This window comes from Solanum tuberosum, unplaced genomic scaffold (genome assembly GCF_000226075.1).
Source record: "Solanum tuberosum cultivar DM 1-3 516 R44 unplaced genomic scaffold, SolTub_3.0 scf00062, whole genome shotgun sequence".
NCBI lineage: Eukaryota > Viridiplantae > Streptophyta > Magnoliopsida > Solanales > Solanaceae > Solanum > Solanum tuberosum.
The window spans coordinates 391,131-415,976 of record NW_006238987.1 but is presented as its reverse complement, the minus strand read 5'-3'; the positions used below and the strand labels follow the sequence as shown (position 1 = coordinate 415,976).

At 29.4% G+C, this 24,846-nt stretch overlaps 3 protein-coding genes across 4 annotated transcripts in view; all 3 read right to left on the bottom strand.

The window, feature by feature from the left end:
• Nucleotides 1–1,791, bottom strand: part of LOC102585463 (calmodulin-binding protein 60 A-like) — a 39,870-nt gene extending 38,079 nt beyond the window's left edge. The window contains exons 1-2 of the mRNA XM_015307674.1: nt 1,667–1,791; nt 1,280–1,322 (exon numbers count right to left, since the gene is read on the bottom strand). Of these exons, the coding sequence (XP_015163160.1) occupies nt 1,280–1,322; nt 1,667–1,746 (123 nt within the window). The 5' untranslated portion in view covers nt 1,747–1,791. The remainder of the gene's footprint in view (nt 1–1,279; nt 1,323–1,666) is intronic.
• A 9,931-nt stretch (nt 1,792–11,722) lies between these two features.
• Nucleotides 11,723–15,598, bottom strand: LOC102584914 (calmodulin-binding protein 60 A-like). 2 transcript variants are annotated; one of them, XM_006344959.2, is made up of 7 exons: nt 15,506–15,598; nt 15,307–15,376; nt 14,266–14,312; nt 13,649–14,109; nt 13,416–13,576; nt 12,520–12,717; nt 11,723–12,287 (listed from the first exon to the last, which is right to left on the bottom strand). In XM_006344959.2, exons 1-7 carry the CDS (start codon nt 15,562–15,564, stop codon nt 11,943–11,945), a joined length of 1,341 nt encoding a protein of 446 aa, XP_006345021.2. In that variant the 5' UTR covers nt 15,565–15,598; the 3' UTR covers nt 11,723–11,942. The 2 variants fall into 2 exon arrangements, with proteins under 2 accessions (XP_006345021.2, XP_015163158.1); XM_015307672.1 differs by having other exon boundaries at nt 14,266–15,227; nt 15,506–15,527.
• A 4,073-nt stretch (nt 15,599–19,671) lies between these two features.
• LOC102580949 (calmodulin-binding protein 60 B-like) lies at nt 19,672–21,684 on the bottom strand. Its single transcript, XM_006345120.2, has 4 exons — nt 21,097–21,684; nt 20,862–21,022; nt 20,587–20,787; nt 19,672–20,387 (listed from the first exon to the last, which is right to left on the bottom strand). Exons 1-4 carry the CDS (start codon nt 21,518–21,520, stop codon nt 20,064–20,066), a joined length of 1,110 nt encoding a protein of 369 aa, XP_006345182.1. The 5' UTR covers nt 21,521–21,684; the 3' UTR covers nt 19,672–20,063.
• Between the last annotated feature and the right edge of the window lie 3,162 nt (nt 21,685–24,846).

The window sequence follows — 24,846 nt, the reverse complement described above, 5'->3', positions numbered from 1 at the left end:
CAAAAACATAAAAATAAAAATAAATTAAAGCTTGTTTTTAAAAAATATTTTTAACTTCAATTTTTTTATTTTTTTACCCCACCCTCACCCCTACCCTCCAAAAAAAAAATTTAAAAATTGTTTTAAAAGATATTTCCAATTTCAACCTTTTAATTTCATACCCCACCCCACCCCCACCCCCCAAAAAAAATTAAGTTTGTTTTTAAAAAATATTTTCAATTTCAACAATTATTTTCTACTCTAGTAAAAATAAAAGAAATTTTTCATTCATAAATCAAACACTAAAAATCTTTTTCGAAAAATATTTTCTACTCACCAACCAAACATGAGAAAATAAGTCAAAAATCAACTTGTTTTCCAAGAAAACATTTTCTAGGAAAACATTTTCCATGAAAAACATTTTCCTTCATACCAAACACACCCATAATTGATGCCCTTTTCTCCACAAAGAAAAAAATCTAGTACGTATCCAAAATTATAGATATTGTTTTCCAGAAAAGGTTAATTGCTTTCAACCACATATTCCTAATTACTTGTCCACTTTTTATTTTTTAATTATCCCTAACTACTTGTCCATTTTGACAAATCAAGAAAGCACAATTTTTTTTACCTATTCTATCCTCAATTAATTACTTTGAAAAAGTAGAATTTCTTGAAAAACTTAAATTTTTAATTCATCCACTTCATAATTAATAGGAGTAAAATGGTAAACTCACTATGTCAATCATTGTTTTCTTAATAAGTGTGTCAATTCAAAAGTGGACAAGTAATTAGAAATAGATGAAGTACCAAAAAAGGCCTTTGTAATAGACATATATGTCCACCAACCAAAAAATGCCATATATATAGTTACATTAATCAAACCCTAATTAGATCTGGGAATTGTTCAAGAGTTCATTCATTTTGTCCAATAAACAATTATATGATTAATTTTTTTTCAAGTGAACCAGCCCTCAACTGTTATAAACTTTGCTTGGCATCTCAAATGAAGCAAATTGGAATAGATCCATAACTTTTGGGTGAAAAACAGTCCAATGATTTACAGAAACATCGGGTTAATTGTATTTATACCAGCTGCACAAAGCTGAAGTCCAAACCGGCCATTTATGCTAATTAAGATTACACCAAATTTAATTGGTGAAAGAAAGAAAAAACAAGCCTACGACCAAAGTTAAGCAAGTAATAACATGTGAAAGCCAAAGTAAGAAGTACAACACACCAAAAAGAAAGCAAATCCGCTAAAGAAATGAAATTTTTTTATAACGAATTTATAACTCACCGGAAAAGTCGACCACAAAGCTGGTAGTAAGATCTGCAGGGATCTGCAGAAAGGAAGAATGGCTCTAAAGGAGATAGATATGGAGATCCAGAAAATAACTAAGTCAACGTCAACTATATTATTCAATATTTCTATGAAGCAGATGCATCACATGTACAACTTGTCAGTTATGATCCCACATGTGATAGATATGTAGCGACTAATAAATAAGTTTTTCATTTTCCTGAACTAGACAAAATAGAGGCTTATAGATATATAGTTCTTTTTACTATACGAAAAATGAATTTTGAAAACAAATTTTACATGAACAACGTATTTGGGATTTGATGAATTACAATCTGTTTATAATGTGGGAAAAAAAAAAGATGTATGATTTAATTTTATTACCTGGTAAAAGGAGGAGCATTAGAGTTTGTTGTTTCGCTCGAATTTCCTTGTTCGAACATGTCTATGTTATGTGCCGCCATCAACTACTCTTTCGATAAATAGAAACCAACAAAACGAATGCTATAATCGATATAATTCGTTGTAGAGTGCAAATGAACTGAAATATATATATACTACTAGGGTCTAGGAGTAGTCACTAGAATGTTTTTTTTGAGGGAGCTAGGGTACTAGATTGTGCATGTGCCTCTCTTTTTCCTATGTATTGCTTAGAAAAACGCGTGTTAACGGCTTAAAATAACCTCCCTTATGTTAAAGTTGTAACAATAAAGTGGGGAAGCCAATCCCATATTTTTCTTTGAAAATATATGGTTACACTGAAATAATCATGTCATAAGAGGCTTATTAATTAAAAATAATATCCTCCTTTTAAATAAAAAGTTTTGGGTATCATTAGTTTTAGAGAAAATGGCCAAATGACCCCTAACCTATAGTCGAATTCTCAACTACACACTTATATTTTACGGAAGTCCTATTACCCCCTTAAACTATTTTAAAGAGGAATATAAATCACCCTAAAACTACACAACTACATTCTTTCCATGTAGTGTGCACCACGCGTTGCCAGTTGTCAAATATCACACATATAATAATAATAAAAGTAATTATATTTCTTCTTCTTCTTCATTTTCTCCTCTCTTCACTTTTCCCAAGTCATGCTTCAATTTCTTTACCTGTAACTCCCCAAAACCTTTATCTCTCTCCACCCCATTCCTCTCTAATCACTCCCCACTCCGGCCCACTCCATCCTTCTATAACCCACAAATTAAGTACCAATATTCATCAGCAACACCACAACAACTATTTTATTAACTATTTAAACCTCCATTTTCACCTCTCCCACTCAAATTCCACAATTGTAATACCAATCTTAAGCTTGAAGTTCTCGCTACTCGTCTTATGATTGAGGATAAATACGTCCTTTTATTTCTTTCTAAATAGTGGAGGATTTAGGCTTTCTACACTAGAAGAAATCACTGAATTATCGGGATTGAGTAGAATCAATTGATTGTTGCTGCTCAACTTCCTGAAATTCATATTGTGTGTAGTTTAGATTCTTCATCAGACGTTAATAAAGAAAAAAAATAAGAATTGAAGCTTGATAAACTTTGTCTGAGCAAGAAGATTAATGACTTTAATTTATATTTTTACTACATAAATAATAGTTTTAATGATTATTTGGTGATTTTGATGGTTAATGGTTGTGAGTAATTGTGAGACAAATTATGAAAATGTATTAGAAGATGGGTGAGGAGATGGGGCTGCCATAGTGGTTCAACAATGGTGATGGAGATGTATAGGTAGGGAGGGTGTTGAGTGATGAGAGAGAGGAGGAAAAATGATAAAGGAAAAAGAAATGAAAAAAGTAAAGAAAATAAAATTAAAGGCAAATGTTGGAAAATGCATTTAACAAAAAGTTAAAATATTTTTGAAATATTTTTTTGATCAGTTCTTTATCTCTCACTTGCCTTTAAGAGAGTGAACACACTCTTTGTGCCATGTAGTGCTTAATGGTGCATTTATTCCGCTTTAAAATAATTCAAAGAGGTAATAAAATACTCGTAAAATATAAGTGTATAGCTGAAAATTTGACTATAGATTAGGAAGACATTTGACCATTTTCTCTTAGTTTTAAGTTATAACGGATTCAAAATTTGGTACGCATACAATGACAAACTCTTAGATGACGCGGTGTTAATTCCTATGAAATTTTAAGTGGTTGGGAAGTGTGAAAATTACTACTTTTTTACGGTCAAAGGAATCTATGTCCCTTCATTAATTTAGGCACTTATAGAAGCCGACACTTGTCACTTAGCTTGTTGCTTTTAACCCCACCCTCTCAAGATCTTGTAGCCTACATCGCGCAAAAAAAATTAGATATTGAAAAATTATACGAAAAATATTATAAATTGTAATTTTTTACATATCAATATAATGAGAAAATACATCATAAAATATTAATTAAAATTCTTATAATTTGACTCAAAAAAAAATTATGACAATTAAAAGTGGATGGAGGGATAATAAATTAGAAGAAGTAAGTTTCTAAAGAAAGAGATGGCGTATTTGGTGGCCACAAGGCGGGCCCAAACGAAATTATCAATAAAGATTATGTTATGTGATGATAGTCAAAATTAATAAAAAGAACAAAAACATATACCGTAAAGAAAGAATCATGACAATCATTCGAGCTGACGGGTGATGACGAAAAATTTTACCATGGGAGAGGCTCAACCAACAAATGTTGTGTGAGGCTCCATTTATTTTTTGACACATAAATAGGTGGGCCATTTATGTACTTTTCTACTTTAAAACAAAAAAAATTCTACAACTAACAAGAGAGAGAAAATATATTTACACATAAATTGAGTTGAACAAATATAAAAAATGCAACAAAATTTATGTGTGTTTGCTACTTTTTTATGCAATAAGAATTTATTTTAATTAAAGATGGCTAGATATAAAAAGAGAATCAAGATTTGAAAAATTAATTTTTTATTTCTTTTCAACATCAACGAGGATGCCAACTTTTTTCAAACCTCAACGAAAACGTTAATTTTTTATTTAAAAAATACACATTCAGATTGAACATCAAAATATGTAATTTTGATTTTTAATAAAATTCACAAGACCATGATTTAATTTAAGAAACAACGTTATAAAGAAAATTCAAAAAAGTTATTTGATTAAATGAGCATTCAACAAGTATAAAATATGGACCCTACAGTCATTTTTTATTATATTTTTATAATTATTCAGTGAATTGTATTATATCTGATAAGATATATATTAATTATAAATATTATTTTACTTTTTGTTATTTTAGTTTAGGTTTAAAGTTTTACCACAAAAAAATATCATATCAAAATAAATTTGTCAAACGAACATACAACCATAATAACAATAATATATCCGGTATAATCCCACAAATTAATATAATATTAATAATGATTAAAAAATGTAGCAAACACACATAATTCTTCTTGCATTTTTTATATTTGTTCAACTCAATTTATGTGTAAATATATTTTCTCTCTCTTGTTAGTTGTAGAAATTTTTTGTTTTAAAGTAGAAAAATCCATAAATGGCCCACTTGTCCATGTGTCAAAAAATAAATGGAACCTCACACACCTTTTGTTGGTTGGGCCTCTCCCATGGTAAAATTTTTCGAGTGATGACACTGCTCTTATTCACGACTTCACGAAGGAATTATGGCGGGTGAATTAGAAGAATTTAAAGAGGATACAATAGGCATTGCTCATTAATTTGGAATCAAATAATGTTAGTGTTGTATTAAAGGATGACGATTTGTTAATACAAGAAGAAAGTTCTCTAAAAGCAACGGAAATGGTAAATTAACAATTTTTAATGTATTTATCAGTAGTGCTTGCCTTATGCTACTTTTTGAGTTAATATCTTAAAAAGTCATTAAACTATGAGAAATTATCTAGTAAAGTCACTAAACTTTATTTTGTATCACTAAAATAACTCAACTTAACACTTTTATTTTCTAAAATCTTTAAACTATATTTGTCAATAAAATAAATTTGACATGACAAAATAAAATATATTTTATGCCACGTAATCATAGCCCCACAAATAAATAAAATTATAAAATATCTCTCTCGCTAAATCTCTCGCTTCTTTTACTTCTTTCTTTGTTTCTTCCAAAAGTTCTAATCCACAAAAAGGCGTTGGAAAGTTTATTTTTAAGGTTATTGATATTGGATTCTTTTTAAAACAATGAATTCCTTCATTTCATCGAGGAATACTGATGTACAAGTATGATTATGTCACATGGTGCACACTAGAGACATTATCATCAGTGCTATTGAATTTAACATTTATTTTCAATGTCGGTTAGAATTTTTTTTAATTCTTGTTGATAAGAAAGGAATTTTGATTATCTGCTATAATCTATATAAAAAAAAAAAGTTATTGATATCCCTCAACTTTGTCATTTAGAGTTGATATACCCCTCGTTATAAAAGTGGCTCATAAATACCCTTACTATTATGCAAATGACTCACATATACCATTTTCCTCTAACGGAAGTGAAAAATTAATTTTAGTTTAATTTTTTAAATTATTTTAAAAAATATATATTCCCATATGGGTATATTTAATCCTTCTCAAACATATATTATTATTTTTTTAACTTTTTTTTTTGTTTCAATGACTAATTTAGATTTATTATTTTGATGGTCAAATTTATTTAAGTTTTCCTAATATTCTTGTAAAATTTATTATAAATGACCCAATTTTTTTCTTCAAATACAAAAATTAAAAAAAAATATAATCCCATATGGGTATATTTAATCTTCCTCAAACATATATTATTATTTTTAACTTTTTTTTTCAATGACTAATTTAGATTTATTATTTTGATGGTCAAATTTATTTAAGTTTTCCTAATATTCTTGTAAAATTTATTATAAATGACCCAATTTTTTTCTTCAAATACAAAAATTAAATTACAATATATCCAAAAAATAAGTTTTAAATTATAATATAGCCACAAAAAAAATAGTTTTAATTTTTTTTCTTTACACTAAGGAATGAAAGAAAAAATAAAATAAGAATAAGAAACTCAAATAATGATAATCAAAAAGTCAAAAAACAATTTATGTCCGAAAAAAATTAAAATATAAGTTGAAGACCTTGAACTTTGCTAGAAGAATATATATACCCCTAAATAATTTTTAAGAAAATTAAAAGTCAAAAATATAAATTTAAAACTATTTTTTTCACTTTCGTTAAATAAAGGGTATATGTGAGCTCATTTTGTAACGGTAGGGGTATATGTGAGTTGTTTGTATAACGATAAGGGTATATATGATCCACTTTCATAACGAGGGGCATATCAGCTCCAAATGACAAAGTTGAGGGGTATATTAGGCCCTTTTCCCTTGATTTTATTGCAAAAAACGGAATTTAAGAGGGGAAGGCAAAAAAATGAATAATTTTTATAATTTGTGGGGTCCATGATTACATGACATTAAAATAAATAAATTTTATAATTTTATTTATTTGTAGGGTCCATGATTACATGGCATACAAAAATTTAATTTGCCATATAAAAATTGTTTTAATGATGAATGTAGTTTTTAATTTTAGAAGATAAACGTATTAAGTTGAGTGATTTTAATGATACAAAATAAAATTCAGTGACTTTACTAGATAATTTCACATAGTTCAATAGCATTTTAAGATATTAACTCACTACTTCTTAGGTTGCAAAAAAGAAAAAGGACAGAAGAGAGAAATGAACAGATAATGGAAATTTATCTTGTCAAATTTTCGTTATAATACGACGTTGAGACGAAAAGATATATATATATATATATATATATATATATATTGTTTGGCCATGTAAGATTCAAAAAAGTGTTATTAATCACTTATTTTAAGTCAAAATCATAATAAATTAGTTTCTGTTTGATCATAAATTTTCAAATTTAAATTTAAATTTTTATAGTTGCGATTTTGAAATTTGAAAGTTATGTTAAAATATGCATGTTACTTGATATTTTTTTAAAATAATTGTAAAATGGAAGTCTTTGGCAACTTAAATATTTGCAAATCAGATTTTCAAAATGTGATCAAATTTATTGTTTAAAAACATATTCAAAAATAAATTCTCAAAATATTTATTCCCATAATTTATAATCAAATATTAGAATTCCAAATTTATGACTTACGTCTTAGGTTTGTAAACCATAATTTATACACACACTCATAGTCATAAAAGAGGAAATTATTGTGTCTCCAAGAAAACAGATTTATAGGGCAGTCTCATTTTTCGGCTTGACTAGACTAGAAAACCTTTTTACTCTGCTATGAGCAAGAAGACTCAATTTTTATGCTTTTCAAATATAACTTCTCATGGCTAAGCTTTTTTTTTTTAAAAAAAAAAAAACAACCTAATTTTGAGAAATTAATATGGTTCACACTAATTAAGATGGTAATTAAGGAATAAAAAAAGAAAAACTAAATTATGGTTGAATTTTGAAATTGTTATTCTTTAAAATAACAAGTACTATGAAATTGCGTTGGGAGAAAATGAAATGGAATAAGACATTTGGCCATAATAATATATCCTTTTTTGGGTTGTCCAAGAGCTTCAATTCAATATTACGACATATGATTAAAATGAATGATCAATCAAAGTACATGAATCCACATAATTTGATATGATTGTCTTGACGAAACCATTATTAATTGGGTGACATTTTAAAATTTAATTATTCAGTGGAGGTGTACATGTGCTTATGAATAGTGGGAGTAAAAAGTACTTAAAAAGAAAATGAAAGATCCAAACTTTTATAATAATTAAATGAACTTCCATCTATTGTCCTTTTTCCCAAAAATGTCGTTATTATGCCATTATCGGCAACGAATTAAAGTCAATTATATATGGAATTTTGTCTCATTTAATATATCATTATGTCCAACGGTAGTTGTCCACTATTAATTTGGCACATCCCTTAAGAAACTATAAATAGAAAAGTAATTTTATTATATCACCCTTTGAATATAATAAATACTTCCTTTGTCCCTAATTACTTGTCCATTTTCCATTTATAGTTGTCCCTAATTACTTGTCCATTTTGACAAATCAAGAAAAGATAAAAATTTTTTTTACCTATTATACCCTCAATTAAATGACTATTTACTTTGGAAAATGCAGCATTTTTCATCCACTTCATAATTAATAGGGGTAAAATGATAAACTCACTATGTCATTAATTGATTTCTTAATAGGTGTGTCAATTCAAAAGTTGACAAGTAATTAGGAACAGAGGGAGTACAATGTCTTGAAAATGTAACAGTGAAATGACTATAATTAATAATAAGGATAAATTAGGAACTAAGTGGTCGTTTGGTGTGATGGATAAGAAGAATTAATCCTGGAATAACTTATTAGTGGCCTTTAATTCATTGTTTGGTTGCAAAGGTAGGGATAACTTATCCCAGGATTAACAATTAGTTTTTTCATAAGTTATTCCTCATTGGGGTGGTATAGTAATCCCAGGATAAGTTATCCTGGGATAAGGTATGTAAATGAACAAATATACCCCCCTTAAACTCTCTTTTATACATCACTTTTACATTCATACATATTAACAAAAATTTTAACAACATTTATAATAACATTCACAATCTTAATTATTCGTTGTTTTAATGATAAATTATATTTTTCTATTAAAAAATTACATTTTATAAATACAATTTTTATTTATGAATATTAAAAGTTGAATTTATTTGCGTAATTATTATATTTATTTATATTTTGATTTCTCTTAAAATGTTCACTCCACTACTAAATTACATATTTTTCATTAAATAGTTTATTACTCACTTAAAAATTATATTTTATCTATAATTAAAATGTAGATAACTTTAATAATAAATTTTCTTTTACTTTAATAAACTTAAAATGAAAGTTCTATTTTTAAGCTAAATAAGAATGAAAGTTTTATTTTTAAACTAAATAAGATGAAAGCTTTATTTTTAAACTAAATAAGATGGAAAATTTATTTTTAAGAATGAATAACTAAAGCTTGCAAAGAAAATGTAAAAAAAAAAACTAAATAAGCTGAGGGTATTTTTGTAAACAAGTAACTTATTCTTAAAAATTATACAATGAATATTAGTTTGAATATGACAAACCAAACAAGCAATAAAAACTAATCCCAACATAATTAATCCCCGCATAACTTGTATTCAAATCAAACGACCCCTAAGTGTATATTTATCCATGAATTTCATAAAGTGGACAAATATTATTGGACATCTATTTTTAATATAGTGAACAAATATTGTTGGATGGAGGGAGTAATATTATGAGCTCAACTATGCCCAAACGTGGCAGTTTTTGACCTCCCCAATATCGATGGGGTTCAGAAACCCAATAATAAATACGAAAATGTTTGAAAATGAAGGTTTCAATAGAGAATGACTGAAAAAAATAATATCAAAAAGAGAAAATCATATTACTTAATACTCCATTTGTCCCTAATTACTTCTCCACTTTTCATTTTTTAGTTGTCCCTAATTTACTTGTCCAATTTTGACAAATCAAGAAAGGACAGACTTTTTTAACCTATCATCAACTTCATAATTAATAGGGGTAATATGATAAACTCACCATATCAATCATTATTTTTTTAATATGTGTGTCAAATTCAAAAGTGGACAAATAATTAGCTAGGGACATAGGGAGTATTTATTATCACATGAGAGGTATATATATGTGTTATAAACTCAAGTTTCAGAAGAGATCTCTGAAATTACTATGATGGTTAAAGAGGGGGAAACATTTTAAAGGAAGTCCCTTATAATGGATTAATTAATTAAGGTTGAATTTGGTCAAGTACTTTGTACTTTCTAGTTACGTTAATTAGTCGAGTAATGAGTACATTCAATACTTACAACTAGTACTACTTTTTTTAGCACAAAAATGTTGAATAAAGAAATAGATATAATTGTTTGGTTGGATAAATTAAGATAATTCATCGGCTTGTTTGATTAAAATTTCATTATTATCCAATATTGTTAGAGATAATAACCAACCTTTTCATCTATGAAATTAATTAATTGTGTTAGAACGAAAGCTAGTTTTTGCGAATAAAATTAAGCATGCCCGAAAAGTTGAGACACATTATTTGTTAGTCATTAAGTCAATAAATAGTTCTCGACTTGTGCTCTTAAAGTCTTGTTTTCCTACATATTTGACTTGGCAACTGAGAAAGAATAAGAATAAAATCAGAAGAAAAAAAATGAAAAAAATTTAATTTTTTTTATTGAAAGTGATGGTAAGCTTGCACTGCAAGTAAAGATATTTAAGCTCTATTTAGTTGAGTAACATAATTTTAAAAAAATAAATTAATTGTTTAATAACCCAGCATCTTCTTATCATTGTAATGGAAGGGCAGTGAATAAATTATTTTTAACTTGAACAATTCTAGATATTACTTATTACTAAAAGATAAAAAAATATTTTACTAACTAACCCATAGTAATTCATAGTTTTGACTTTTTGGGGCTGGGGTCACGCGTTTGTCCTAATAAATATAATATGTTACTATCACCTTTAATATTTTTACGTACAAAAAAAGGTGAGACCTACATTCGAATTGTGTCAATTCTTGGATGAAAATGTCAAAGCATCTTGCACATGACATATTTGTTTTAGCATTTTTCAAGTACTAAAAATTAAAAATCTTTCTTTCCACTTTTCTTATCTTTTTATTTTTATTTTTAATTAATTGCTCATGAATTGATGTAAAGCCTTAATAAATTATGTATTTATATGTTTTGGTCGAGAATTATTATAGTGATTATATTTAGTACTGATCAATAGAATTAAACTTCATAATTAATGGGACACTCTGTTTATATGCATGCGGAAACAACTCTAATATGTGATTTGTACGAAGACTATATGATCATCTATCGCAGGAAAAAAGGCAGAAATTTTCGTACAAAAAAAAACATGTTGGACAAGGGAAATATTGGTTTGACATGACATAAACCAACTAATTAATTATATTCGTTAATTAGAGTATTTATAAATAAAAACAACAAATGGTGACAGTCAGTTAGCCACTAATAATTAATTGGCTCGAAACTAATATATGGACTTGTCTATTTCATATGTTAACATGACCTATCTATTGTTCCAAATTGCCTGGTCTGTTGGTCATATATATGTTCAACCATGGCGGCTAAGGCATTGTTGGACAAATAAACAATGGGGGATACAATAAATTATATTAATGCCTTTTCATAGAGTTATTTTTGTTTTGAAAGACTTGTAATTTTTCATGAATTTATTTTGGAGGCCAAAACATGTACTTATTTATTATACTATAGTATTTTGTTAAAACGTGTGAGTTTAAAACAGACATTCATTTGTCTAGACAATACAAATTAGAAATGGAGAAAACTATTGGTATCTCAAAAGAGTGATTATTTGGCTTTTCGAATAGGAGATGATGTAACAAGTTTATCTATAATAATGTGTATGAATTAATACATGTCTCTTGGGTAAATTAATTGCCAAAACTAGGCGTAACAAAAGTAATACTAAAAATATAAAATGACAGAGTTACCCTTACAATCACACTTTCTATATGAGACTCTTGATCTTCAAGTCAACTTATAATTATCACTCAACAAATAAACCAATGAAACAATTATGATGTAGTAATAATTAGTCCCAAATGCTGTAGATAAAGTCGTTGTTATCTGTATCAAATTGATGTTGTACTGGTGATGATAAGCTATTGATTTGGCTTATATTGTCATAATTATTCCCCGTGTAATTAGTAACATTATTAATCACTGGTTGCAGCTGCTGTGTGTCACTTGTATAATTATAATCCTCGAAAGTGAATCCATTATTAAATTCGTCAAGATCAGCCGCTTTATTATCATCATCTTGAAAGGCTTTTTTCACCAACAAATTAGAAGTAGAAGTATCATCATCCAATAAAACTTTAGAATTCTGGTGGTCATCTTGAAAACCTCTTTTCACCATTTCCATGCCAGCAAGAGTCTATCACCAGATGAAGTCAAAAGGCAAGTCAGTCATTAGTACTACGCGTGACAAAATAGTAGTCTACCTTCTTTTTGGAACATACATATTTTAGTCAGACACTAATTTTAATATGAGTCGCGTAAAGTCTATTACAAGGAAAAAACGCTTCCTACCAGATTTTTTTTTCTCAAAACTCAACGTTGAAGCAAACTGTTTAAAAGGAAATGAATAAAAAGGGTAAAATAGGAACCTTTTCATTTGGGGGGAGCTGTTGGACAGAAACGAAGTCACCCCCTTCATCGAGTAGTCCAATCAATTCTCCCACCTCAGTATATTTAACTAGTGGATTTTCTTGGGGATACACATATCTTTTCAACTCAACTTTACTCTTTGCCTCATTTACTGCTTCATCCAATTTCTTTACCTGCAAACTGCTCCTGCCAAGGATCTTTATACATATATGCAAAAATATTTCAGTACTTCATAATGAAACAAGAAAGGAAAAAAAAAGAGAAAACGCACTTAAGATTAGACAACAGAGAAGTTTTTTTTTTCTTTAGTATAACATAACCATCACATTGGCCTTGTTTAAAAAACTAAGATACTCTAATAGTGAAGACAAAAATCAAATTAAAACAGCTAGCAAGAAGTTTCAATTCACAACTCTTTAACTAGTAAAAACATAGAAACTAGCTATGACGACCCCAAAAATAAAAAATAAAAAAATTAACCTACCGGCCAGTAGGTAAAATCATGAAATCATATCCGATCCGGTCTGGACTATTTCAGTAGTCTCCTGCTCAGTACAAGCTATAGTTTGAATCGCGTTGCCAGTGACGGAAAGTGAAAGCCTGGGTGGATAGAATTAACTAAAAAGATATAGACAAGAAATATATAGGGAGCGCAGTTGAGCATAAGTTGCCTCCTTAGTCCTTACTAACGAAATTTTATTTATTCTGCAACTATTGGTCCACATTAGATATGATGGCCAAAATCAGCAACACATGAAAAATTTGGATGAACCTTTCATCCAAATTTTAATAATTAGGCAGTAAAAGTAATTATACATCCTAACTCAACTATAGTCTATAGATAGATGTTGTTGAAACGATTTCAATTGAGAGGAATAAAAATAAAAAATCTTACGGTGAGTAGGTTTTCACGGTTCAAAAAGTAGAGAGTTAAAAAATCCCGCACAGTTTTAATGTTTTCCTTGGTTAAACAATGATGAGAAGGACCGCCTTTGTTAATCGTTGGCAGTTTCCAAACTTGATCATCAAGTTTTAGGGGCTTCTTGCTCTTGGGCACTGCAAAATTCGAACTATAATTTAGAATTTAATGGAACAAGTACGTGATTAATTGGAAAGCAAGGTACTTACTGGAACGACGATCCACAACGAAGAATGGTTCAGTAACTGCTTCAATAATTCTAGTTCTAATATCACAATTATCCACAGCTCTTGCACCTAATCTGAACTCACGTTTTCGCATCGATACATTTGTATGTTTGAATGATATATGACTGACAGAAACTCTACCGTCTTTCAACTTGACATGAGGATCTCCTCGAATCAGTGATTTTCCATCCAGCCAATTTGTAACTGTTTTGAGTTGTTCTTTCTCAAAGACAACTATTTCCACCTTACTTGATGCTTCAGGCCCAAATTTAACAATATTTTCAGTAAGGCAATCAACTAAATCTAGATTTAAGGTATTGCCCAGATCTTCACCTATGGGTACCCCAGTATAAACTGGACCTTTTATCATGTTGTTTGAAAATTTTAATTTTAAATGCCCTAATTCACACTGATCACAAGGATTGAAGTTTTCCTCCTCTTTCCTGTGCAATATGTACAAGTTCCACTATCATAAATTTGTGTATCAAACACAGGCTGGAACAAGATTAATGAAAATAACGACGATGATAATCAAAATGAAATATATATATATATATATATATATATATATATATATATATAAAGGACGCTTATCTTGCCTTGGGCCGGTCGAAATCTCATCAGGTTTCCGTTCAACTCCTACAACCTGTATAGTTTCACAAAGAAATTCGATTGAGGTTGAAATAAAACACCTAAATGACCAAGGCGTAATGATAAGCATTACCAAAACCCTTTACCCAGAAAAAAAAGAAAAAGAGGAAGATTCATACAATCAAATCACAGATCGAGTTGGGTTATGCATCAGGTAGTGATCAATAGGGAATACTTGCTCGCCTTTCTTTTAGCAATTTAAGGCAGAACCGGGTGCATTCACTTAAAGACTGCCTTTTCTTTCGACGTAGGCATTTCGGGCCTTATTCCTTTCCGATCGCACTCAAAGTTGTCACAGAATGGGATTAGGATTTGCATCAATCAAGTACGAGCTAATCTTTTACTAGAGGGAAAGCTGGCGAAAAGCATAGAGTGTGCGTGCTACGCTCTCGCCCTCCTTCCATCCACAAAGCTGAGGCGGGAGAAAAAGCGTAATTCCCCGGTGTCATAGGTTACCTTTCTATCTTCCTCCCCCGTGACGTTCCCAAAGCGATTCATGTCACATAAACTTTCTATAGCCAAGAATTACTGATCAAATCTAGGCAGATCTACTATATTGACAAATGAAAAATCTATATTGTTTTAGTACTCCCAGAAAAGAGAAAGAAAAAAAACTAGAAAAGAAGAAAAGTCACTAAGACAAGAGCTATGGGTAAGTAAGAGAAAGGACTCTCCATCTCTAGAATTAAAGATGTCAAAAACAATTTTGGATGGTACACAACAAGTTGCAGCAAAGAGACACAAAATACATAATTACTTTGACTTCCTGTGGTATTTGCTTCAGATTATGTTCTACATCCTCCGTTCCATTTCAAGTTAATCGTCTCCTCCGTTCCAGTGAAAGTAATAGTATATGTTAACACATTTGATTAACACGGTACTAATATTTGCTAAGTCATTTTAGCTTTTTCTGCATTACAAATAAATTAAACAATATGTGAAAGCAATCACAAAGGATAAAATATAGATTTGATGGTGATGCTACTCACAGCTGGATGAATGCTTAGCCGCCTCATTGACTTGAGTAAACGCAAGACTTGTAGCACAACCATAACAGACCTGATCATCAACAACCCCAAAATAAAGTAAAATTAATCAAATTGGTTGAATTCAAGTAAATACGCAGTTATAAATCTTCAGGAATATTAAACGCTATTCAGAAATCTGAAAAATTAGCTAAAAAAAAACCTATGAAATGAGGCCCCTTGAGGTGCTGAATTACTAGGAGAATTTTTTTTCAGATCCATGAGAAAGTGTTGTTTGTTAATCTACAATCGAGTGTGTATTTATAGTTATACAATATAATTTGGGAAGGATCCAGGAAACGCGTAAAAGACTTTCTGTACACGGAGAAACATCAGTGAAACCCAAATGTAATTTACTTTTCACTCTATCTTAAAAATGAATGGTCTTTTTTTCGACATTTTAATTTCAACTTTCCATATAAAATATTTATTAATGCCACAAGATTAAAAGACATTTTGATATATTTAACATAATTTAGAATCACAATATTAAAAAGTTTTCCTTATTTTCTTAAATTTCGTGTCAAGTCAAACTAGTTATTGCTAAATAGGTATGAATAATTAAACGGAAAAGGGTCAAAAATAACCTTAAACTATCCGAAATAACTCATATATACCCTTAAACTATATTTTATAACTCAAACGTATAACTCAATAATATCATTTGATTTTTAGTTATATATATATTTTTTTTGTATATAAATATAGTGACAAAGCCTGTAGTCTAAATTAGTAAGCAGTAAGTTTTTTCAAAAATAAATGAATAGATAAAAAAGCTATTTACTCTCAAAGATATAATTTTTATTCCTAAACCTTATTTTTCAATTTCAAATTTAAAATTGTAAATACGGAAAAGGGTCAAAAATACCCTTAAATTATCCGAAATAGCTCATATTTACCCTTAAACTATATTTCGGCTCAAAACTACCATTTCCGTCAAACTATTGGATCAAAAGTGTCCTTCTTATTAACGGAAGTTGTTAAATACCATGTGGATGCCACGTTGCACACCAATAGGGTTCCACTGCCACATAGACTAAATTCCCAAATCTTAATTACTCTTTTTTCCCCCTCATTTCATTATTTTCCAGAAACGATTTCACCCCTTCTCCCTCATTTCGCGGCTAGGGTTTCACAGTTTTCTTTGTCGCTGGGTTTCAAAGAGGATATTCGTGGTTGTAGGTTAGTACATTTTTTTCTTATTTTATTATGTTTACAACCATGAATATCCACTTTGAAACCCAGCCCCGAAGAAAGCTATGAAACCCTAGCCGCGAAATGAGGGGAAAGTTGTGAAATCCTAACTATCATGCTTTGAAATCGTAAACATAAGATTTACTAACCTACAGCCACGAATATCCACTTTGAAACCCAGCCACGAAGAAAACTGTGAAACCCTAGCCGCGAAATAAAGGAGAATAGGTGAAATCGTTTTTGGAAAATAATGAAATGAGGAGGGAGGGGGGAGTAATTAGGATTTAGGTATTTAGTATGTGGCAGTGGAACCCTATTGGCATGCAATGTGGCATCCACATGACATTTAACAACTTTCGTTAATAAGAAGGGTACTTTTGACCCAATAGTTTGACGGGAAGGGTAGTTTTGAGCCGAAATATAGTTTAAGGGTAAATATGAGCTATTTCGGATAGTTTAAGGGTATTTTTTACCCTTTTCCAATAATTAAAAGACAACAGAAAGTACATGCATATAAAAAAAATCTTTTTGGCCAGAATGATATTTTACCTATGTTATTTTTCCTTTTTGAACATTTTTACCTTTTTTGCTTTAATATCTTTTAATTAAATTAAAAAATGAAAAAAAGATCAGTATATTTTAAAATAAAAAAATATTACAGATTTTTAAAATTTCTTTCCCAAATTTTGGCCATTTAGCATTACCTGTAGTATATACTATAAAGTGACAAGTCCTATCAATTATGTGTGCGCAGCTTAGATGGATAAGTGAGGTATTCCCACGAGTAAGCGACGTGAGCTCGAATCCATGTAGCCTCACTTCTTTTGGTACTTTATTTTTAATGAGACTATTTTCAAAATGAAAATTTATCTAGAAAAATCATTATATTTATATTATTATTCCTGCTCACTTTTTTACTTGTTCATTATTTTAAAAATAATCATTTATTTTTACTTGTTAGTTTTAACATATTAAGAAAAAATAATTGTTTTTTCCTCAAAAGAGGTATGTGTTATAACTTATAAGCCTAAACTTTAGTAGAACCGTAGAAGTCTCTAAAATTATCTTTATTTATAGATAAAGATGGTGAACCATTTAAGGGAAGTCTCTTACAAGGGATTAATTAAGGTTGAATTTGGTTTAGTACTCTGTACTTGTCCTTTTCTAGTTACGTTAATTAGTCAAGTAATGAGTACATTCAATACCTAGTACAATTACTACTATTTTCAATCACAAAAATGTTGTATCAAGAAATTAAATAGAGAATAATAAGTTGCATATAAGGTGTGTTTGGTACGAAAGGAAAACATTTTCTGTTAATTTTCACATATTAAGTTGATCAAACTTTAAAAAACAATTTTAAAAATAAAAATAAAAAAATGATAAGGAAGGACTAAAGTAACGTTCAGGATTTTATGATATGATAATAGTCGGAGAGTCAGGAATATAATGTGTAAAAAGAAAAAAACTTTTTTTATTACCAGCAGCAAGACTAAATAAGAGTTTTCATAAATAATAACACCCAAAACATACAATAGTTTTTTTAAATTAATAAAAAAAAATTAATAGCCAAATTGTTTGAAAGTGATGGTAAGCGTTGCGCTGCAAGTAATTAAAGATATTAGACTCTATTTAGTCGTGTAACATAATTTATTTATTTATTTTAAAAAAAGTTAAATTGTGTAACAACCCAGCATCTTCTTCTTATTGTAATGGAAAGGGCAGTGAACAAATTCTACATCAATTGGATATGCTAATATCATTAGAAGAGTCAATTTATCACTAAACCAAGTCGGGCTGATTTACAAAAACAATGTAGAATTTATATAATCAACTTTTAACAAGTTAATTAAACTAGTTATTTCTAAGGATTAATACTAGAACTGAAATTTTCCACATACTCCCTTCGTTTCTCAATAAGTGATGTTTTTAGCTTGAGCACGTTAAAAAAACTAGGTATTTCTAAAAGACAGGAGACTATTTTTACTAACTTACAACATATTAATTCATAGTTTTGACTTTTGACGCTGGGGTCACGCGCTTGTTGTCCTAATATCTTACCACCTTCAACATCTAGATGTAAAGCCTTTAATACATTGTGTATTTATATGTTTTGGTGGAGAATTATAGTTATAGTACTGATAAATAGAACTAAAGTTCATTATTAATGGCTTATATACAGACAATAATTTGTTTATGAGAATGCTGAAACAGCTCTAATATGTGATTTATACATGGTCTAAACAGTAAAGATAGTATAATATTACTATTTCTTTTGTCTTAATTTACATGACTCTCTTTCTTGTTTAGTTTTTTTTTTTTTAAATATAGAAGGGGGTTTTGCCCGACCTCGGAATCCTAATTAGTTAATGTCTGAAAAAATAACATACTTCTATTTTAGACCATAAATTTCAAAAGTCTTAATTTTTCTTTAACTCCTTATCAAATCAAACATCACCACATAAATCACACATTATACTGTCATCTTTTGCTGAAAAAGACGTAATTTTCGTAAAAGTTAACATGCTGGACAATGTTAATATTGGATTTTACATGAGTCATGTCATATATCTAATTTTTTTTTAATTAGGGGGACAAATAAGAAAGAGAAAATGGTGACAGTACGTCAGTTAGTCACTAGAGTTTAGAAATGGACTCGCTGATACTAGAATATGTCCATATCTATTTCACATCAATGTTGATGTGTTAACATGACCTATCTATTGTTCCAATTTCCAAATTGCTTAATCTTTTGGTCATATTCATATATATATATATATATATATATATATTTTCAACCCTGGCGGCTAACGTTTTATTGGACAAATAAACAATGGGTGAGATGGTAAATTAAATCGATGCCTTTTCATAGAGTAATATTTATTTTTAAGGACTCTTATAATTTTTCATGAATTTATTTAAGCTAACACACATTTGTCTAGACAATGCAAAGAATTGAGAAAGATGTTTGGGGCGTTATGCTATTATTGTCTCAAAAGAGTGATTATCTAATCTTTTGAATATAGGAAATGATATAAAAAAAATTGTATCAGTTTGTCTGAAATGTATATGATTCATGTTTAAAATTTATTTGAAATTGTTAAATTATCGTAAATAATTTGGCCTTTGAGAATATACAAATATATATATATATGTCCCTTCTGGAAATTAATTGCCACAACTAGGCGTAACAAAAGTAATTAAAATTAAAATGACAGAGTTATCCTTACAATCACACTTTCCATATGAGACTTTTGATCTTCAAGTCTACTTATAATTATCATTCAATATAATCTACCACCAGGGGCTGAGCTAGCTAGTAAGGTTTCGAGTTTCATCTGAACCTCTTTTGGCGGAAAATACTATACTATTTTTATGTAGTTAAAATATATATATAGTTGATGTTGATCTGTCTTTGATTTCTTCGTATGCATACTTCTTCATATTTTGAAATCCTTCGGTCTGACTCGACCACAGCACCGACTATAACAGATTAATTAACTAATGAAACAATCCTGATGTAATAATTAATTCCAGATGATTGGGGAAAGATCTTGGTAGATGATGAAGTCGTTGTCATCTGGATGAAATTGATGTGGTAATTCACCAGTAGAAGTTGTGGATAAGCTATTGATTTGGCTTATAATGTCATAATTATTCACTATCAAACTTGTGTTTGGCATGTCATTAGCAACATTATTAGGCACTGGTTGCAGCTGTTGTGTGTCAATTACAGAATTATAAGCCTCATCGGAAGTGAATCCATTATAAAAACTATCATCATCCAATAAAACCTTGAAATTCTGGCGGCCTTCTTGAAAGGCTTTTTTTACCATTTCCATTGCAATAGCCTATCACCAGATGAAGTCAAAAAACAAGTCAGTAGTAGTCCTCGCCTCGTGACAAAATAGTGAAATATTTCCTATTTTTTTTTTTTTTAATGAAAACACTCTTAATTTTTCTTTTCTCACAATTTCAATCAAAATATTGTAGCTGCTAGTTGAAGCAATTCAGTTTAAAAAAGGAAATGAAAAAGGGTAAAATTGGAACCTTTTGAGTTTGATCAGTGAGCTGTTGGACAGAGAAGAACTGACCCTCTTCTTCCAGTCCTACTCCAGTCAATTCTCCCACATCAGTAAATATCACTAGTGGATTTTCGTGGGGATACACATATCTTTTCAAGTCAAGTTTATTCTTTGCCTGATTTACTGCTGCATCCAATTTCTCCACGTTCATATGCCTGCCAAGGATCTTTATACATACAAATAATATTTCAGATAAAAAGAAAAATTAATTATTCAGTGATAATTAATTAATTGTCTTACTTTGAGTAGGTTTTCACGGTTCAAAAAGTAGTGAGTTAACAAGTCGTTGACTGTTTTAATGTTTTCCTTCATCAAACGTTCATGGAAAGGACCGTTTTTGCCAATTGTTTCCAGTTTCCAAACTTCATCATGAAGAAATAGGGGCTTCAATCTCTTGCTTACTGTAAATTAATTAATTAAATTAGTGAAATCAATCACAAATGAAATACATAATTTAAATGAATTAAGTACGTACTGTTACGACGATCCTTGACAAAGAATGGTTCAGTGACTGCTTCCACGATTCTGGTCCCAACTCTTAATGCACCTAGTCTCAACTCACGGTTTCTCATAGTATCTCTAGTATGTTTGAATGAAATATGACTTACAGAAACACTCCCATTTTTCACGATGACTCGAGGATTTCCACGAATCAGCGATTTTTCGCCACCATACCTTGTAAAATCTTTCTCAAGGACAACTATTTCCACTTCTGTTGTTGCTTCTGGCCCAGGATTCACAATATTTTGAGTACTGCAGTCAATTAAATGTAGATCTAAGGGGGAGCCCTCTTGATCTCCTATGGGGAGCCCAGTATATATTGGACCACGCACGTTGTTCGAAAACTGTAATTTTAAATGCCCTGGATTCAATTTTTCCTGCAGTTTTCTGAATAACATATACAGGTCTCACTATCATACGGAAAAACAATGTAATAACTATGAATGAAATTAGAAATGAATAGATCTCCAAGCTTATCGTTGCCTTGGGATGGTTGAAATCTCTACGGCCTGTATTTGAACATGCAACTTAATTAGATTAACATCGTACAAGTCATTTTATACAATAGATTAAAATGCAGTACTAGTGTAAATTAATTAAATCCTTAATTATATCAAATTTATAAAGAGATAGTGTCAAATAATATTTTAGGGCACAAATTAGCGTACTAATTAAAGAAGTCAAATATTCCTGCATAAATATAGTCAGTACTATATTGACAGAAAGAAGGAAAACATGATTGTTGTGGTCAATGAATTTTCAGCATAACAACAACTAACAAGTTGCAATAAAGGGGACACATAAATGGTACGCCAACATTGACTTCGTCCATTACTTCCCTAATTACTTGTCTACTTTTTCTTTTATAGTTGTCCCTAATTACTTGTCCATTTTGACAAATCAAGAATGTTCATTTTTTTTTACCTATTATATCCTCAATTAAATGACTAATTACTTTGAAAAATGCAAAACTTTTCATCCACTTCATAATTAATAAGGGTAAATGATAAACTGACTATGTCATTAATTGATTACTTAATAGGTGTGCCAATTCAAAAGTAGATTAATATTCTCACTAAAAATCATATCTAAAGATCTAGAAACTAAACTAGACATTAACATAAAAAATAATAATCTCAACACATATCAATACTAAACTCTGTAAGAAAAAATCTGGATATAATTTGTTCATAGACCGAGTAGAACAAAACCAATCAATCCATTATGACGTTGTGAAGACTTTTGCTCAACACCAAAATAAATGTAACGATTTTGGAAATAAATAAATTTCAAACCTAACTTAACTAGCTGGATCGCCTAAATCGACCTTGTTCTACTCCATCAGAAAACTCAATCAATAATAACCATCCAAACCCTAACTAAATAAATACTACAGTAGAGTACCTTTTATCACATGTTGTTTCTTAATAAAATAAAATAAGAATTTAAATTAATGAGTTTGGTGCTCACAGCTGGATCGACGCAAAGCCGCTTCATTAACTTCCTTAAACGCACGATCGGGAGCACAGCATTAAACAACCTGATCAAAGCCCAAAATAAAATGCTAAGAAGGCATTTGACCTTCGTATAGATTTCAAATATTTTTCACTTAGTTGAAATTTAGCAAGTAAAAATTGTGTTTGGTTATATCTTTTACAAAGAAGAGAAAATAACATTTTTACGTGAAATTTACAAAGATGGGTTGAAAAACTTTCTCAAATTTTGGAATTCAATAGTTTCACTAATTTTTCTTAGAAGGAAAAATTATTTCGAAAGAAATGAATAATTCTCGTGATCGTTCTTGCATTTCGAAAGTTTAGATTTGTGAAATTTAGAGTAGTATAAAACCAAGTAAAAGAGAGAGGCGACAGACTTCCTTAGTTTGCGAAATGAAGATGAGACAAGAACTGAATTATTAGCAGAATGTTCTCCCAGATCCATATAGGGCTTTTTAATTTGCTTTAGGAAAAACTTTAAAATACACTATTTTTAGTACTGTAATTTTCTTTTTCACTGATTAAACTGAGTGTTATCGTTCTATTTATACGAAAAATAATTGCTTTACTTTAAGTGAATTTCAACTACTACTGCTAGGAATTTTCCTCTGAATCTTCCTCTCTAATTTCGTTTTAGAAGGCATTACAAATTGATTTTTTGCTTTGAGAAATTAATTAAAAGAATTTTGTAAGCCGTTCAATCTTTTTTTTGTTTCCCAATTTTTCTTATTATTGGGCAACATCCATTTTTATTTATTTTTTTAGGCTATCCCTCTTCGGTTTTCCTGTGAAAAACGAAAATCCATGAAACTGGCTGGTAGATTCGTAAGTAATGGCAGAGTTGGAAATTTTACTAAGAAATATCAAAATATCAAAAAGAAATACATGTAAGAGAAGATAAAAGAAGTCAAAGTATATAATATATACAAGTAAAACTAAAATTTTAATTGAACTGAAAAATATATAATTTTCCGACGAATGAGAGTCAGCTTGAGGTAGCTCCACCACTTTTCATAAGTATGTTTCCCCGAACTTACGAAGAAACGTCAGCGAAGCCCCGATGCAATTTACATGTGGACATTTACATATCTCCTCCGATCCTCTCCGTGTCATTTGACAAAAATTATCTCTTACTGTAGCAAACTAATTATTGGAGCCATAAATATAGATATAGTGTGTGAGAAAAAACAGAAAAATGTGCATTATATTATAGTTTGGAGGAAAAATTATAGAGATAAATTAAAAGTTACTTTCCCCGTTCTTATTTATATGTCATCATTTTAGATTTCATGTCTCTTAAGAAATTAAGTTTACTATTCTACCCTTATTTAGTGTTTTCTTAAAGTCAAGATCAATAAATGAATATATATTAATTTATTTTGATTAATAAATTGACCAACGAACATATATTAATTATTTAATTTTACTATATTGGTCAAATTAATACTTTCAAGATTAATAACTTTCAAGAGTAAAATAGAAAGAATAATGTCATTTATGTATTGATTTTGTGAAATGACAAGTATTAAGGAACATCTATTTTTCGCAAGGACGACAAATAAATAAGAATAGATGGAGTATTTTATTTTAAGCTCGTAGTGATTTTTGGAGTAAACTTTACTAGGGCCCATAAAGTGTGACTCTCTCTGTCTCAATTTATGTGTGATGTTGTTTCACTTGACAGAAAATAATCAATTTTTTTAAATTTATAGTCTAAAATAAGTCATAAATATTTATATGACTATAAAAATATGTTATTCTTTTCAAAATAGTTAAAAAAAAAAAAAAAGTATCATATAGATTAGAATAGAATAGATAGTATAGCGATATTAATTGTTCCTCTTCGGATTATGATTTTTCCCTCCTTATTTAGAAAGTTTTTCTGCAGTAAAATCCTTTAGTACGTGTCCTTACTACTCTTTTTGTTCTAGCTGATTATTGTGTGGTAGACCGTTATTATTGTTATTTCATACCGTGAATATTACGTTATACGCGTTCCATATTTTATATCTGGAGAGGACATAGTACTTAGTAGGAAAATCATCAAATGGTGGAACCCACCTTAGGAAAATTTTAAGGAAAAGGTACTTAATAAGACACACTTCACTATCGTATATACTTACTTTATCTCTAAGTTAAAAAAATTATACATAATATCACTTTTATTATTTATACCATATATTTTCAAAGATTTTATTAGATACACAAATCCCTTAAAATATGATATT

What these genes read in the sequence shown, in the direction of transcription:
- LOC102580949 (XM_006345120.2), bottom strand. Translation starts at nt 21,520, where the DNA reads ATGTTATTCAGAAAACTGCAGGAAAAATTGAATCCAGGGCATTTAAAA. An exon ending in TGTCAAGGATCGTCGTAACA is followed by an intron (nt 21,023 to 21,096) that starts GTACGTACTTAA and finishes ATTAATTTACAG; the next exon opens with TAAGCAAGAGATTGAAGCCC. An exon ending in ACCGTGAAAACCTACTCAAA is followed by an intron (nt 20,788 to 20,861) that starts GTAAGACAATTA and finishes GTATGTATAAAG; the next exon opens with ATCCTTGGCAGGCATATGAA.
- LOC102584914 (XM_006344959.2), bottom strand. Translation starts at nt 15,564, where the DNA reads ATGGATCTGAAAAAAAATTCTCCTAGTAATTCAGCACCTCAAGGGGCC. An exon ending in CAAGGGGCCTCATTTCATAG is followed by an intron (nt 15,377 to 15,505) that starts GTTTTTTTTTAG and finishes GTTGATGATCAG; the next exon opens with GTCTGTTATGGTTGTGCTAC. An exon ending in AGCTCCCCCCAAATGAAAAG is followed by an intron (nt 12,288 to 12,519) that starts GTTCCTATTTTA and finishes ATCTGGTGATAG; the next exon opens with ACTCTTGCTGGCATGGAAAT.